This window comes from Moschus berezovskii, chromosome 2 (genome assembly GCF_049115385.1).
Source record: "Moschus berezovskii isolate FMDL1 chromosome 2, NW_MosBer_1.0, whole genome shotgun sequence".
Classification (NCBI taxonomy): domain Eukaryota; kingdom Metazoa; phylum Chordata; class Mammalia; order Artiodactyla; family Moschidae; genus Moschus; species Moschus berezovskii.
The window spans coordinates 4,865,570-4,881,162 of record NC_142461.1 but is presented as its reverse complement, the minus strand read 5'-3'; the positions used below and the strand labels follow the sequence as shown (position 1 = coordinate 4,881,162).

Genomic DNA, 15,593 nt, shown 5'->3' with positions numbered 1-15,593 from the left:
CTCTTTCGTAATGCCATTCCTTGTGACCCTGCTCCTGTAGGAACTAGGAAGCTGTTGCTCACCCCACTTGATAGATGAGGAACCGGAAGTCCAGAGAGCTCCCCGAGACAGGCAGAAGTGCCACTGCCTGAATCCTGGTCACCTGTCCCTTTCCTGTCCCACACCACCTCCTCTGGGCACCAACGATGGTACTCTGCCCATCTTTTTGGGGAGAACTTGCAGGAAGCACAAAGTGTTGAGAGTCTGAAGGAAAGAAGGAAACAGACGGGCACTTGCTGAGTGTCTGCTCCGTGCCAGGCTGTGTACCAGGCTCTTTATATCCACTGCCTCCTTAATCCTCACGGTCACCCTGGGACCTCGGAACTGCGGTCCCGTTTCCTGGACGACGAAACTGAGAGAAAGTTAAGCTCTCCAAGGACACCCTGCTGGTCCGGGGGCTTCAGCCATGGGGACCAGTTCACACCGAGAGGGGCCTGCAGAGAAAGGCAGACAGGCCCTCTGCCTGCCCAGGTAGGCCCGGGGTTGGCCCTTGGGGAGGGCAGCCCTGGGTCCTGATCTGCTGCTTCTGGAAGGATCGTGGTTTTATCGGGAAGACCTTGGGTCTTGGCCAAGACTCAGCCCATCCCCACCCCATCCTGCCCCCACAGCGGTGGCCTCCAATCTTGACTCTGGCCTTTCATCCTCGCTGACCCTGAAGGCGGGGAGCTGCACTGAGCTGGCGTGCAACAGCCAGGAGGACCCTGTGTTCAAGCCCCTGACCCCGGGTCAGGGCCGGGTGGGATCAGGAGCCCCAGCAAGCTGGCCAATCACATGTGGCCTTGGATGAGTGACCCGCCTTCTTTACAACTTCATTTCACGATCTGTAAAAGGTGGATGATGGTGTTGCCTGACGCTTAAGGTTACTGTGGGTATCATCTCGCGTGTGATGGGTTAGCGTGCTTGGCACAGAGCCTGGCACCCAGTAGGCGCTCAGCAGAACTGCCTTCCTCAGTGGTGGGGGTTGGTGAGTTCCAGGTCAGGCCCCTCCCTCCAGGCTGTGTGACTACAGAGGGCTGCCCCGCCTGCTTCAGCCCTTCACCTATGAACTGGGAACCAACTCAGAGTACTGGCAGGGGTGTTCTGAGGATTCGTGGGTGGTCACAGAGAGAGTAATTGTTGCTTGTTTTATTTCTTTTATTTCTTGGACTTGCCTGGTGGCTCAGACGGTAAAGCGTCTGCCTACATTTCGGGAGACCCAGGTTTGATCCCTGGGTTGGGAAGATCCCCTGGAGAAGGAAATGGCAACCCACCCCAGTACTCTTGCCTGGAAAATCCCATGGATTGAGGAGCCTGGTAGACCACAGCCCATGGGGTCCCTAAGAGTCGGACACGACTGAGCAGCTTCACTTTTCACTTATTTCATTTAAAAAAGAATGTGATCAGAGTAAATTTGCTTTGCCATGGTGTGTTAGTTTCTGCTGCAGTGTAGTGGATCAGCTGCTTGTGCCCATGTGTGCCCTCCCATTTAGGGCACCGCCGAGCGTTACAGTAGCGTTCCCTGTGCCATACAGTGGGCTCTCCTTAGTTGTCTGTTTATACGTAGTATCGGTAGTGTGTGTGTGTCAGTCCCAGTCTCCCAGTTCATCCCAAGCCTCCGCTTTCCCCCCTGGCATCCATCAGTTTGCTCTGTGACTCTATCCGCTTTGTAAATAAGACTGTTTAAACCAGCTTTTTCAGATTCTACACATACGCGTTAATGCACGGTGTTTGTTTTTCTCTTATAGAAGCCCTGATAGAGCCGTTTATCAGAAGGAGGTGTGAACGTTTAGCCACTCAGTTGTGTCCGACTCTTTGCAGTCCCTTAGCCAGGATGCCGCTTTTTTCTCTCTTACAGATGGGAGCTAGCAGTTCCAAAAACACTTCTTTAAAATGTATTTTAAAAAACGGGACAAGTTTGATCCCCAGAGTTTAAAAAGCCACTCCTGATCTTCTTCTGTGATACTGAACGGCCACAGGATCCTTTGGACGACGAGGAACACTGGCCTGTTAAAGGGTCTCTCAGTTACTGTTTTCCTGGAGAAGGAAATGGCACCCACTCCAGTACACTTGCCTGGAGAATGCTGTGGGTGGAGGAGCCTGGTCGGCTACAGACGTGGGATTGCAGAGAGTGGACATGACTGAGCTACTTCACTTACCTCACTTTAGCCAGGCTCCTCTGTCCAGGGAATTCTCCGGGCAGCGATACTAGAGCGGTAGCCATTCCTTTCTCCAGGGGATCTTCCCAACGCAGGGATCCAACCCCAGTCTCCTGCACTGCAGGCAGATTCTTTATCATCTGAGCCACCAGGGAAGCCTCAAGAGGTATGGGTGCTGGGTTGTTTACTTGTATTATTTTCTTCACGTCATGGAGCATATGCCCATTTTACAGATGTGATTCAAAAATACAAAGGAGATGGATCTCCTGGGAAACGGTGGAGCTGGGGCCTCAGACCTGTCTTCTTTCTCTACTGATTCTGCTGTGCACAGAGGTCACGGAGCAGCCCAGAAGTAGGGTCTACCCTGCCATCTCTTTTCCCTGATGGCTGCTTGATTTTGTTCTCCGGGCCAGGGGAGACCTGGCCCGGGCCCAATGAGCAAGTAGTCAGGGTCCCCTCATGTCATTGTGACCGAGAGCTTCCCCACGAGGTGTATCCTGGCATCCCCTCCCCCCAGGCTCACTCTTGAAAACCAGTCTGGAAACGACCCCTCCCCTGTGGGCCTTGATACCTGGGACTCTTGATACCTGGAAATTCCCCAAGGGGCAGGAAGCAGGTGAGCAGGTAAGCGAAATATGCAGGAGCGTGGGCCAGTGCATTCTTGGACTCCAGGTCAGGCTGGTTTCAGCTCCCCCAAGACAAAGGGGTCAGCCAGCAGGCCCTAGGAGGGATACACAAGGGGCCTGGCTGGGCAGGCTGGCCTGGGTGGGGGTGGCTTCTCTGGGGGGGAGGAAGACAACTCTGTGGCCCGTGAGGATTGTTATCAGCTGGCCGGGCAGGACAGCTGTTACCATCAGCTTGCCCCGTGACTTTGGGCAAGCCACCTCTTTCTGTGAACAGCGAGGTGTTTGCTCTGGCCCCCTCCGAGGAAATCCAGGGACATCTGTAGCGGGTGTGTTGAGCTGGGCCAAATGCCACCGTGGCAAGTCCTGGCAGCCTGCTGGCTAGAAGGGGACGACCTCAGCCGCTTGAGACCCAGGTGCCTCAGCCTCTGCCATCCATCCGAGCTGCCGGCGTGGGCTGACCTCGTAGGCTTTGGGGAGACCAGAGGGTGTCCTCACTTCATCAGGGGAAAGATGCAGTTGGACCTGTCGCCCCTTAGGCCGGGCCTCGCCTCAGGCATTCTACCTTGTGCTTTCAGCACAGGCTCTTCTGCCATCTGCAATACCTTCCCCACCCCCTCCCAGTCCTACAAGACTGTCAAACGTGCTTCTCCCGCTATGCCTTCTGTGGTTGCCGAAGAGCCTCTCCAGCCTTGAGCTGCAATTGCATTTTGTGTACTTGTCATGTTTACTGTATTTTATATTCTAAGATGAATCATGCAAAAAAAAACAATTGATGCCTTCTTGTAACAATTCAAGTAATGCAGATTCCATAAAGCCCAAGTTAATGGTTTCCTTTCTTCTACTCCTGACCAGATGCAGACAGAATCATCCCAGTGGCATCAAATCTGTCTGTGTCAGGGACTTGGTGGTTAATCCTGTCACCCTGTGGCATCTCTTCTGTTGTCATTTTCTTTTGTCTTTCCAGTATTTACTGTCGAATGTAGCTTCATCTTCCTGTGCACACTGAAAGCTCTGTGGACGAGATCTGCATGTGAAATGCCTTCTATCCAATGTCATTCCTGCAGCAGCGGGCCCTTCTTCTTCCACGTTTGGTGGGGGGTGGTGGTTAGATGGATTGGTTTTTAATCCACTCTTTATTTACTCTTGGCGGCGCGGGGTCTGGTTGCTGTGCCTGCACTTTCCCTGGCTGTGCTGAGCCAGGGGCGCCTCTCCCTTGCTGTGTGTGGGCTTCTCATCGCAGTGGCTTCTCCTGTTGCAGAGCTTGGGCTCTAGCCACTCAAACTCAGTAGTTGTGCATAGGCTTAGTTGCTCTGTGCGTGCATGCGTGCTAAGTCACTTCAGTTGAATCTGACTCACTGCAGCCCTATAGACTGTAGCCCGCCAGGCTCCTCTGTCCATGAGGATTCTCCAGGCAGGAATACTGGAGTGGGTTGCCATGCCCTCCTCCAGGGGATCTTCCTGACCCAGGGATCGAACCTGCATCTCTTATGTCTCCTGCGTTGTCAGGCAGGTTCTTTACCAGTAGCGTCACCTGGGAAACCCTAGCTGCTTTGTAGCACATGGGATCTTCCCACCCAAGGTTGACCCTGTGTCCCCTGCACTGGCAGGCAGATTCTTCACCGCTGGATCACCCGTGGAGTCCCTAGATGGATTAAGTGATGAGTTGATCCAAGGATGGGAGTGGGTCTCCAGGGCTTCTTAGGGGTGGCTGGATTGCTTCAAATCTCCCTCCGGTGTTCCAGGCCAACCTGTAGGAGCGGAAAGAGATGGCGAGAGAGTGTAGGCCTCTGCTCTGGCCTCAGCCACTCACTGGTGTGACCTTGGACCAGTGACCCAGCCTCTTGCCTCTAAATTGGTACCCACTGTGGAAGCGGCTGTGACAAGACACACATACACAGCCACACCCACACACAGGAAGCCATGTGTTATCTCCGGGAGGCTTGAAAATGCGTGGGTTCAAATTCCAGCGTGCCGCCCATCACCTCTGCCTTCCTAGGCAAGTTCCTTCGTCTCCCTGGACCTCGTTTTCCTTCTCTGTGTAATGGGGCGACCGTATCCACCGCAGCGTGTCCGTGAGGTGATGAAAAGGTCCCAGCAAATGGCCTAACCCGCGGTGCGTCGCCAGTAAGCGGGAATGGTCTTATCATCTTGTTCTTCTGTAGAAAAGGGCACCTCCTTATCAGCTGCCTCTTACCCTCACCAGATGGGGCTCCTGAGGCCTGTGACTGTCAGAGCTGTGTCTGTGGTTTTATCTGAAACAAATGCCAGTCCTGCCCTGACGTGGAGTCAGGGCCCCACGTGCTCCTGGCCGGCTGGTCTGGCTGCAGCACAGTGAGGGGTGCCCTGGAATCCCAGGACCCCCATCTCTGCAGCCGCCCAGCGTCTGTTTCCTCCCCGGGAGTGCTGTGGGAAAGGGTGTTCCAATAAAAACTTCCAGAGGAAGAAGTGGGGCGATTAAATGGGATGCTCTCTTTCCTCTCTGGGATTTTGGGGAAGTGACAGAGGAAGTTTCTGGAATTTGGGGTCCCTGGAAGGAAGTATCCAGGCATTTGGGAGTCCTATTGTCTGGTCCTGAGCTGCCAAATTGTTTCCAGACCACTGGGGTCCTGGAAGTGCCACCATTTTCAAAATATGGGCCCCTTCTGGGTCCTGGGGCCATCCCTGGTTAAAAAAAAAAAAAAATCCACCTGCCAGTGCAGGAGACTCAGGAGACGTGAGTTCAATCCCTGGGTTGGGAAGATCCCCTGGAGGAGGAGGTGGTAACCCACTCCAGCATTCTTGCCTGGGAAATCCCATGGACAGAGGAGCCTGGCTGGCTACAGTCTATGGGGTGGCAAGAGTCGGATATGACTCAGTGACTGAGCACGCACGCACACTGCGTCCTAGGCACTGCCCAGCCCCTTCCTCCTAGGCCGTTCTCTACTTCTGGGAAGTAAACACGGTCTGGGGTGTCTTACAGGAAACCAAGCTTTCCTCAGGAGAAAATCAGCTGTGCCTGATTTCACTCTGAAACCGAGCCTCCTCCCTTAGGCTCAAGTGATGGACGCCTTTGTCTGTGGAGCCCCCAGACACACCTTCCCTCGTTCTCTCAACAGTTTCATGCTGTCCGCTGATGGTATGGCAGCTTCGCTAGGTGCCCAGGGTCGTGTAAGGAATTTAGCAGTCTTTCTTTGTGGAAGTTACATTCCCATGGGGGAGACAGAGAGTCAACAAATTAATGAGTTAATAAATGACATGGTTGTAAAGACTTCAGCTCAGTTCAGTTCAGTCGCTCAGTCGTGTCTGACTCTGCGACCCCATGGACTGCAGCTCGCCAGGCCTTCCTGTCCATCACCAACTCCTGGAGTTCACTCAAACTCATGTCTATTGGGTAGGTGATGCCATCCAACCATCTCATCTTCTGTCGTCCCCTTTTCCTCACACCTTCAATCTTTCCCAGCATCAGGGTCTTTTCCAATGAGTCAGATCTTCCCATCAGGTGCCCAAAGTATTGGAGTTTCAGCTTCAACATCAGTCCTTCCAATGAACACCCAGGACTGATCTTTAGGATGGACTGGTTGGATCTCCTTGCAGTCCAAGGGACTCTCAAGAGTCTTTTCCAACACCACACTTCAAAAGCATCAATTCTTTGTCACTCAGCTTTATTTATAGTCCAACTCTCACATCCATACTTGACTACTGGAAAAACCATAGCCTTGACTAGATGGACCTTTGTTGGCAAAGTAATGTCCCTGCTTTTTAATATGCTATCTAGGTTGGTCATAGCTTTTCTTCCAAGGAGCAAGCTTCTTTTAATTTCATGGCTGCAGTCACCATCTGCAGTGATTTTGGAGCCCAAAAAATAAAGTCTGTCACTGTTTCCATTGTTTCCCCATCTATTTGCCATGAAGTAATGGGACCAGATGCCATTATCTTGGTTTTCTGAATGTTGAGTTTCAAACCAACTTTTTCACTCTCCCTTTTCACTTTCACCAAAAGGCTCTTTAGTTCTTCACTTTCTGCCATAAGGGTGGTGTCATCTGCATATCTGAGATTATTGATATTTCTGCTGGCAATCTTGATTCCAGCTTGTGCTTCATCTAGCCCAGCATTTCTCACAATGTACTCTGCATATAAGTTAAATAAGCAGGGTGACAATATACAGTCTTGACGTACTCCTTTTCCGATTTGGCCTTGAAAAGGAATCAGGTAGGAGGCAAGACCAGAGAAGGGAGAGGTCATTGTAGCCACGGTGATCAGGAAGGATGGGCCTGTGGAGGAGGGGCCCCTTGAGCAGAAGCTTGAATTAAGAGAGAAAACAGCCCACAAGGATGTGAGGGGAAGAGTGCGGCCGGCAGGAGGAACAGGAGCACGGTGGCCCTGGGGTAGGAGTGTGGGATCAAGAGGGAGGCAACAGATGACAGGCTCGAGCTGGAGTTTGGGAGGTGGCGAGGCCCGGATCATTCGGGGCAGTGTTTCTCAGCCTCTTTTAATGACTGCCCCCTCCCTAAAATTTTAACCCCACAGATACACTGTGCGCTTGTTTCTGTACTGTTATTGTGGTTTCGTCACTCGCTAAGTCGTGTCTGACTCTTTTGTGACCCCGTGGTCTATAACCTGCCAGGCTCCTCTGTCGATGGAATTTCCAGGCAAGAGTACTGGAGTGGATTGCCATTTCCTTCTCCGGGAGAACTTTCCAGCCGAGGGATCGAACCCGCATCTCCTGCACTGGCAAGTGGATTCTTTACCACTGAGCCACCAGGGAAGCCCTGTATGTATTCATAAAATAAGATGTTTCTAGGGACTTTACTGGTGGTCCAGTGGTTAAGACTTCGCCTTCTAGTGCAGGGGGGCGGTGTGTGGCTTCAGTCCCTGGTTGGGGAGCGAAGATCCCACATGCCTCACTGCCAAAAAAAATCACAATCACAGAACAGAAGGAATATTGTAAAAATTCAACCAGGGGAAAAAAAATAGTCCACATTTTTTAAAAACTTAAAAAAAAGATTGTGCTTCCAGTGCAGAGGGCACAGGTTTGATCCGTGGTCAGGGAACGAAGATTCTGCGTGCTGCTTGGCACAGCAAAGGGAAAAAGAAAGAACAAGATGTTCCTGATATTCAAGAATTAATTTTCTCGCCTCTTTAGGAGCAGCATTACCCCCACTGAGAATGCATGCTCTAGGGCCCTCTAGGCAATGTTAAGGAATGTGTATACTCCTATGCCTCTCTGAGCTAAAAGTACTCAAGACGGCAGCTCTGTCAGCTGACCCCAAAGTTCCACGTGGATGTCTGATAGATCTCAAATGGAAAATATCTGAAATCCAAAGTGCTTGTTCCATTCCCCGAACCTGCCCTCCACCCCCCACTTCTGTAGCTCAGCGCCCCTGGCTCAGGCCAGGGAAACCTGGCAGCATCTCGACTCCTGTTTCCTCTGATGTTCCCCCACTGGCTTCTCGGTCCTTCTCTCTGCCGCCCTGCCCGTCCCCCCATCGCTCCATCACTGCGTTGGTCTGCTGCAGCGAGTGCCCAGCTGGCCGTCTCACCCTGGCTCCTGTCCCGCAAGGAGTCTGAGGGGTCGCGGGTGCCCTTGAGTGAGGAGGAAGGAGAGGAGGTGGAAAAGATGCCGAGGGTGGTCCTGAGGGGCCCTAAAGCCAGGCAGGGGAGGGTGGGGGGCAGTGGAGGAGCTTGGCCTGCTCCCGGGGCTCTGGCCCCGGCCAGCGTGGGCAGATGCTGGGGACGGCACATGCTCAGTCCCCGGGGGACTCATCCTCCGTCCCTCCCCGCGCCCTGCTGCCTTCTTTCCTTCCCTTACCAGTCTCCCATGGGCCCTGGCCTCAGCACCCTCTCGGCCCCCAGATACAGCCTCTTCCTCATCAGACGCAGACTCTGGGCTCCGTTCTCTCCACACCCATCGCTGCGGGCTGCTGTGTGTCCGCCCGGTGCTGGGGGAGCAGGGGGACTCGGCTGTGGACCGGTGGGCGAGGCCGACAAGCACCACGTCCACAGTCGCTCCACGACCAGCTCGTCCTTCCTGCCCAGAGCTCCAGCACGGCGTTCCCGGGCCTCCCCCGCCACCCTGTTTAAAGCCCTGGGCTTGCTCCTCGTAGCGTCAGCCCACGTGTAAGCGGATGTCTTGTGTGGACCACACTGTTGTCCATCTGGCCCGTCAAGCTGCGGGCCTCACGCCAGCAGACCTGTGTGTCCCGAGTTGCCCAGTGCCGCCTCCTCACCCAGCCCGGCAGCCCCCAAACCATTGGAACTTAGTAAACGTTTGTGGGGAAATGAACCGAGGTTGACCACGGGGGTGTGGAGCCAGGAGGAAGGAAGTTTGAAGCCGAGAGGGAAGTCAAGGCATTCCGCCTCCTCCCAGCCATCATTCAGGGTTGTATGTGATGGGGCTGCCTGGAACTTGCTGTAACGAGCACAGCCAGGCTGTTCCTTGGTTGTCTTTTATTTGGGCCTCTTATCTTGGTGGCCTTGAGGCCGCGAAGGAGGGTGATGCTAGGCCCTTCCGTGGGCCAGAGCACACAGAATGTGCCTCCCCTGACACTGGCCTGGCATTTCAAGGTCATGGCCAGAGCCAGCTGAGGGCAGTGGGATGCTGGCTGCTTCTGCGGTCTGGTGAGCAGGGATGGCTCTTCAATAGCCCAGCTGCTGGGGGATGTTGCCACAGAAACGAGGCCCCTGGGAGGCGGTGGGAACCCCCACTTTGTATTCCCTGATGTTCTGCTTGGAGAGTCTGTGGAGCCGGGCAGCTCTTGCCCCATATGGCCCCCCTCCCCGCCCCCAGAAGGCTCTTCTCAGGCTCCAAGAGGGCCCGGGGTGGCACTCAGGTGTCTCCAGGGCTCAGCAGTGGTCCCCTGTGAGCTCCGGGGCTATGTATACCCTCCGCAGCCCCTCAGCACACCCCCGGGCCTCCGTCTCCATACCACCCTTCAAACTCCCGTCACCCGTCCAGGGCCATCTCCTTGACTGCAGCCAGACGGGGCTGACGTTCTCTGCCAGTGGTCCCTGTGACGCTGTTTATGGTAAGAATTGGCGCGCAGGGGCGCGCTCGGGAGAAGGGCTGGGAAAGCTGATTAGACCAGTCAGGAAATGACTCCCGCCCTTGTGAAACAGGCTCCGCCAAACATTTCTTTTCTCCCAGGCCCTTTTACACTTCCTTGCTTTGCCTCATCCTGTTCAGCTCCCCCCAACCCCAACCAGACCCAGTACCCTTTCCCTTCATTTCTGCCTGGTGAGTAACTTTTTGTCTTTCAGAACTGGCTCAAACAGTAGAACATCCTCTGGAGACCCTCCCCTGTAGGCCCTCCCTACTCCACCAAAGGGTGTGACCTTTCTGTAGGTGGCAGAACCATTTGCGTTAGTGTGAGGTCGCATCTTTGCATGCCTGAGTCACCGTTAGACTGTGAGCTCCCCAGAGGCAAGGGCGGGTCTCATTCGTGTCCGTAAAACCTCTTGCCCAACCTGGTACCTGTAGGCGCTCAGCGTTGAGACCCTTCGTGAACGAGTCTCTTAGGAGAAGCCTCATAGCAAGGTGGCCTCTGAGAGGCCTTGGAAGCTGAGTGCGGTGTGAGGGTGTCCGATGCAAAAGGCTATAGGGAGCTTTTTCTTGATGCGTTTCCTTGTTTAGTGTTTGTGTTTATTTGTATTTATATTTATTTATTTGTATTTATTCCTTCAAAAGGAAGCTCCATGGGGACGGGGACATTGTCTTTTGTGTCCCCAAAGCTGGCACAGAGTCTGGCCTAGAGTTAGCAACTAGTACCTGCTTCGTGAATGAATGGATAAAGTTCTGCCAGAAGAGTCTTCTTGGAGGAAGTGGGGTGTAGGGAGTCTCTCCAGGAAGCAGAGGGAGGGGTTTCGGGGTCCAGGAGGAGGAGTGCCCCGGGGGAGCCAGATGAACAGACCCAGACCACCCCATCACCTCCAGTGGGCACGGACAGGCTTGGGCACGTGCAGGAGCCTGGTCCTCGGCAGGTGGCATCGGGACCAGGGCCCCAGGGGCAAGGAAAGGGGCCAGAGGCTCCCAGGGGTCCCCGGGTAAAGCACTGAGGTGCTGCTTGTGGGGGTGGGAAGGGACGAGGCAAAGGGCCTCTGTGTCAACTCGAGGTCGGACAAAGCCGCCCGGCCTCTCTGAGGAAGGGCGCTGAAAGCCAGTCTGTGAGGAGCGAGGCCTTCAAAGCTCTGCCCACGTCCACTCTTGGTCACAAGAGAAGTTCTCGGGAATCTGAGAAAAAAACCCCAAGACAGGTGTCTGTTCCGCACGCCAGGCAGGGGTGTGCGGGCCGCGTGCTGGCCGGTAGGGAAGCTGACTGTCGTCTGCCATCCCAGGACAGGTCTGAGAAGGCGTCCCGTGGAGGCGGAGAAGCTCGGGCAGAAGTGAGGAACCCTCCGGCGTGCCCGCCGCGGAGGCCATGTCTCTGCCCTGACCCGGCTCCTCGCCTGCACTGACAGGCCCCTCCGCCAGCCCTCTGCACAACTGAGGACCCCGACCTCTCCCGGGGCCGCCCAGCGTGGGGACGGGCGTGTGCCGTCAACCGCTGTCCTTTGTCGTTCCAGAAAACTCCACGGCCAGCGTGAGCGAGGCAGAGAGGAAGGCCCAGGTGTACTACCGAGCCTGCATGAACGAAACCAGGATTGAGGAGCTCAAGGCCAAACCCCTGATGGAGCTCATCGAGAAGGTGGACCCGGCCCCATTGCCCCCGCCAGGCCCCTTGCCCCTGCCCCCTGCCCAAACCGCTGGCTTCCACCGCCAGGGCGCAGCCACCTCATACCTCACCCAACAGGATCGTGGAGTCTGCTGATGTGTGCCAGGCTGCCTGAGTGTGTGTGCACGTGTGTGCGTGCATCTCTGCGTCAGTAGGGATGTCTGTCATGTGTGTGTGTGTGTGTGTGGGCATCTTCAAGTGGGACAAAGGCTGTGTTTACAGGGAACATGTTTCTCTTTCTGGCTGCTTCCATTCCCTCAGAGGGGATGTTTGTGTGTGCGGAGGGGTGTTTCCTGCAAGGAGCAGCAGAAACTCTGGGGTCAGAAGCAGAGCCCTCCCGGGCCCTCAGGGCCACACTGACCGGGCCCCCCATGTCGCTGAGCTGAATGCCCTCCTGGGCACCGTCCAGTCAGCCTTGGAGGGACCCTGAGGGGAGCCACCCAAGGCTGGCCCGGTGCACACAGAAGGGTGGGCATGGGTGTTCCTGGGGGTCTGCTGTTCCCCTGAGGCCCCGCTCCCAGGTGGGCTTCCAGGGGGCCCTGAGGCAGGGTGGGGCACCATGGGCGCCGTGGACTGGACAGCCCTCCCCTGTGGCACAGGCAGAGAACATTAGGAAGTCCCAACTCAGCGAGGGACTCTGTTAGACCTGAGCTCATCAGCCTTGTAAAGAATATGGACCCATTTTTTTATGAGTGCAATTGAATTCCTGCTTTAATAGGAATTACATTCACACGATTGATTATTCAAAAATGCACAGATTCGGGAAAAGTCAGCCACCTCAGAAGCAGGAGCCATGTTCTCATGACTCACTGATCAGAAACCCCCAGTGAAGACAGACCAGATCTCTCATTTGCTCCTGAGGCCCAGAGAGGTCAGAGGACTGCAGAGGGTCACACAGCACGTCTGCTGCGGAAGCAGAACCCACGTCTGGCCTTCACCCAGCTCATCCCCTCCCTGTCCCCTCTCCATCCCCACAGCTCGGCGGCTGGAACATCACGGGGCCCTGGGACAAGGACAACTTCCAGGACACCCTGCAGGTGGTCACGTCCCACTACCACACCTCCCCTTTCTTCTCCGTCTATGTCAGTGCCGACTCCAAGAATTCCAACAGCAACGTGATCCAGGTGAGTGGCCTGGAGGTCTAGGGCGAGGACGGGCCTGACCTCCAGGCCTGATTTGCGTTTAGCAAGTAGCGGGGTTGGGAGGGGTGCAGACCTGCCCTGGGCAACAGGCTTCTGGTTTCTGAGCTTGGTGTCTCTGGAGGCTCCCCACTGTGAGATTTAGGGCGGGGAAGTTGTTTAAGGGCAGGCTTGACCTCCTTGGGTAGGTGGGGTACCTGCAGTGAAGGTGAATTTGGGGGATTCTGATTGGTCCCTGTGGGCCCCAGGGGTGATGTCAAGTCCTGGGCACAGCTGGAGCCACCTCCTGGTCACCCCACCTCTGTCTCTCCAGCCTTTGTGGCTCTGCTGGGAATAGCTTTGAGTCCACCTGTTCCCACCAGAGCCTTCCCAGACGGTCAGCACACCCAGGGGAGCCGCAGCCCTGGTTCTGCCCCCTTTCAGCTGCAAAAGTGAGAAACCCAAGCTCCTCCCGGGTTCCTCCCCACCTCCACCACTGACTCAGTGTGCGACCATGCGGGAGAGCCTCGGCCTCTCTGAGCTGCGGTTTCCTTATCAGTCAAATGAACTATAGTGACACCTACTCAAGGTATGTCAGAGCGTGACCGAAGGCTTTGTGAGGAGCTATCAGGGATTGACTCTGCCTCCCTGCCCAGCACCAAGCAAGCCCTTCATGGGTACTGTCTCCTTGTATTCTCATCCCAGCTCTGAGGGCTCGATGGTTCCCCTGTCTTCCAGCTGAAGAAGCTGAGGATCAGAAAGGTTCAGTAGCTTGTCTAAGGTGACATAGCTCTGAGTGATTCTGAACCGCTCATTATCTTGGGAAGTGGTTAATTAAACAGAGAGAGTCTGCAGAGCCTTGGAGTTTAACGAGGAGGATGGCTCCATCTGGCCCATGAGAAGGGCCGTGAACCCCTGCAGCTGACCACATGTGTCTGTGCCCTCACTGGAGGGCCCATCCCAGGGGTGGCCCCTGCTACCAGCTTGTGCTTCCGTGTGCTCCCTTCCCTCTGTTGCTATGTACCTGCTGTCCCTGGGGCTGGTGGAGGCTGCGTGGGTATGTGTGCACAGATATGTTTATGCAGGTGTGCGTGCATGGGTATACGTGTGCAAGTGTGCATACATGGGTGTGTGTGCATGGGAGTGCGTGCACAGGTGTGCATGTGTGGGTATGCGTGCACAGGTGTGCGTGTGTGGGTATGCATGTGTGCGGGTGTGCGTGCATGGGTATACGTGTGCAACTGTGCATACATGGGTGTGTGTGCATGGGTGTGCGTGCACAGGTGTGCGTGTGTGGGTATGCGTGTGCGTGGGTATGTGCATGTAGGTGTGTGCATGGGTATGCGTGCACAGGTGTGCATGTGTGGGTATGCATGTGTGCGGGTGTGTGTGCGTGGGTATGCGCGTGCAGGTGTGAGTGTGTGGGTATGCGTGTGTGCGGGTGTGATTGTGTGGTTGTGCGTGCACGTGTGTGCGTGTGCACATGTGTGCGTGTGCGTTTGTGTGCGTGGGTGTGCGTGCATGGGTGTGTGTGCGTGGGTATGCGCGTGCAGGTGTGAGTGTGTGGGTATGCGTGTGCGTGGGTATGTGCATGTAGGTGTGTGCATGGGTATGCATGCACAGGTGTGCGTGTGTGGGTATGCATGTGTGCGGGTGTGTGTGCGTGGGTATGCGCGTGCAGGTGTGAGTGTGTGGGTATGCGTGTGTGCGGGTGTGATTGTGTGGTTGTGCGTGCACGTGTGTGCGTGTGCACATGTGTGCGTGTGCGTTTGTGTGCGCGGGTGTGCGTGCATGGGTATGCTCATGCAGGTATGAGTGTGTGGGTGTGCGTGCGCATGTGTGCGTGTGCACATGTGAGTGTGGGTGTGCATGCGCGGTTGTGCGTGTGCGGGTTTGGGTGCATGGCTGCTGATCCCCTCTCACCCCTACCTTTCTCTCCAGGTGGACCAGTCTGGCCTGGGCTTACCCTCAAGAGATTATTACCTGAACAAAACTGAGAATGAGAAGGTGGGTGTGCCTCTTCCCAGTGGCTCCTCCCCAGCCCCCCTCCCTCCATGGTTCACACCCCTTGGTGACCCTCAGTATCCACACCTCTGCAGGTCTCTGGAGCTAGAGAAGCATACAGGGCTCCCTTACCTAGCAGTCCTGGCAGGGGGAGGGGCACCATTTGCCCCATTTTAGAGCGAGGCTCTTCCATGTGTTGCCCTGTGGGCACAGTGGACAGGGGATAGGTGTCATCTGTCCCCGTTCCAGAGAGAGGCAGATCTAACGGCCACTACCTCTGGCCTTCCTGGTAATCCTGCAGGTCCTGAAGGTCTCTAAACGTCATTCCTCTCAGCTGTCATATGTGTATTATTTTTCCCTGGCCTGTTTCGGAGGAGGAAATAAGGCTCAGAGATGCTAAGTGACCTGCTCAAGGTCACACAGCCGGCCGACAGTGGTGAGGCTGAGATTCTCATCTAGATCTGCTGACTCCAAACTGCCTACTTTCCCCTCCCTGCCCCCAGCTGCCTCCCGTGATGTCCCAGGGAGATGTGGCCTGAGATTCGTGTCTGTCCATTCACGAGTCCATCCACTTGTGCTGAGCGAGTGCGTACTAACTGCCTGATGCTGGGGAGACAGTGGCATACAAGGCCCGCCTGCTTCCCACCCCGTGGGGCTTCAAGTCTAGGAGAGGAGGCAGATATTAAATAACTCACCACCAGATTTGAGGCATAATGAGCAATTGTGCTAAGGGAAGGGCGAGCTGAGAAGGTAACCTGAGGCTCTAATTCAAATCTGGGGACCTGGCAGAGCAGGGTGGTTCAGAAATAGTGTTTTCCAAGACGAGAACTGAGCGGTGGCCCCGCTGGTGGCTTTCATGTGACGGACGTCCCAGAGGGAGTGTGGGCCGGGACAGCAGAGACCGACCCACGTGGGGCCCTGGGCGGGCCTTATCCTGGGGCCATGGGGAGCCAGTGATGGGGTATGCTGCCAAAACCATTCGTG

General features: G+C 55.4%; 1 protein-coding gene across 4 annotated transcripts in view; it reads left to right on the top strand.

The window, feature by feature from the left end:
- ECE1 (endothelin converting enzyme 1) overlaps nt 1-15,593 on the top strand; it is a 126,711-nt gene that overhangs the window by 81,764 nt on the left and 29,354 nt on the right. For all 4 annotated transcript variants that reach the window (XM_055398761.2, XM_088843332.1, XM_055398759.2 and 1 more), the window contains 3 exons: nt 11,339-11,460; nt 12,465-12,611; nt 14,547-14,612. In XM_055398761.2, the coding sequence (XP_055254736.1) occupies nt 11,339-11,460; nt 12,465-12,611; nt 14,547-14,612 (335 nt within the window). The remainder of the gene's footprint in view (nt 1-11,338; nt 11,461-12,464; nt 12,612-14,546; nt 14,613-15,593) is intronic.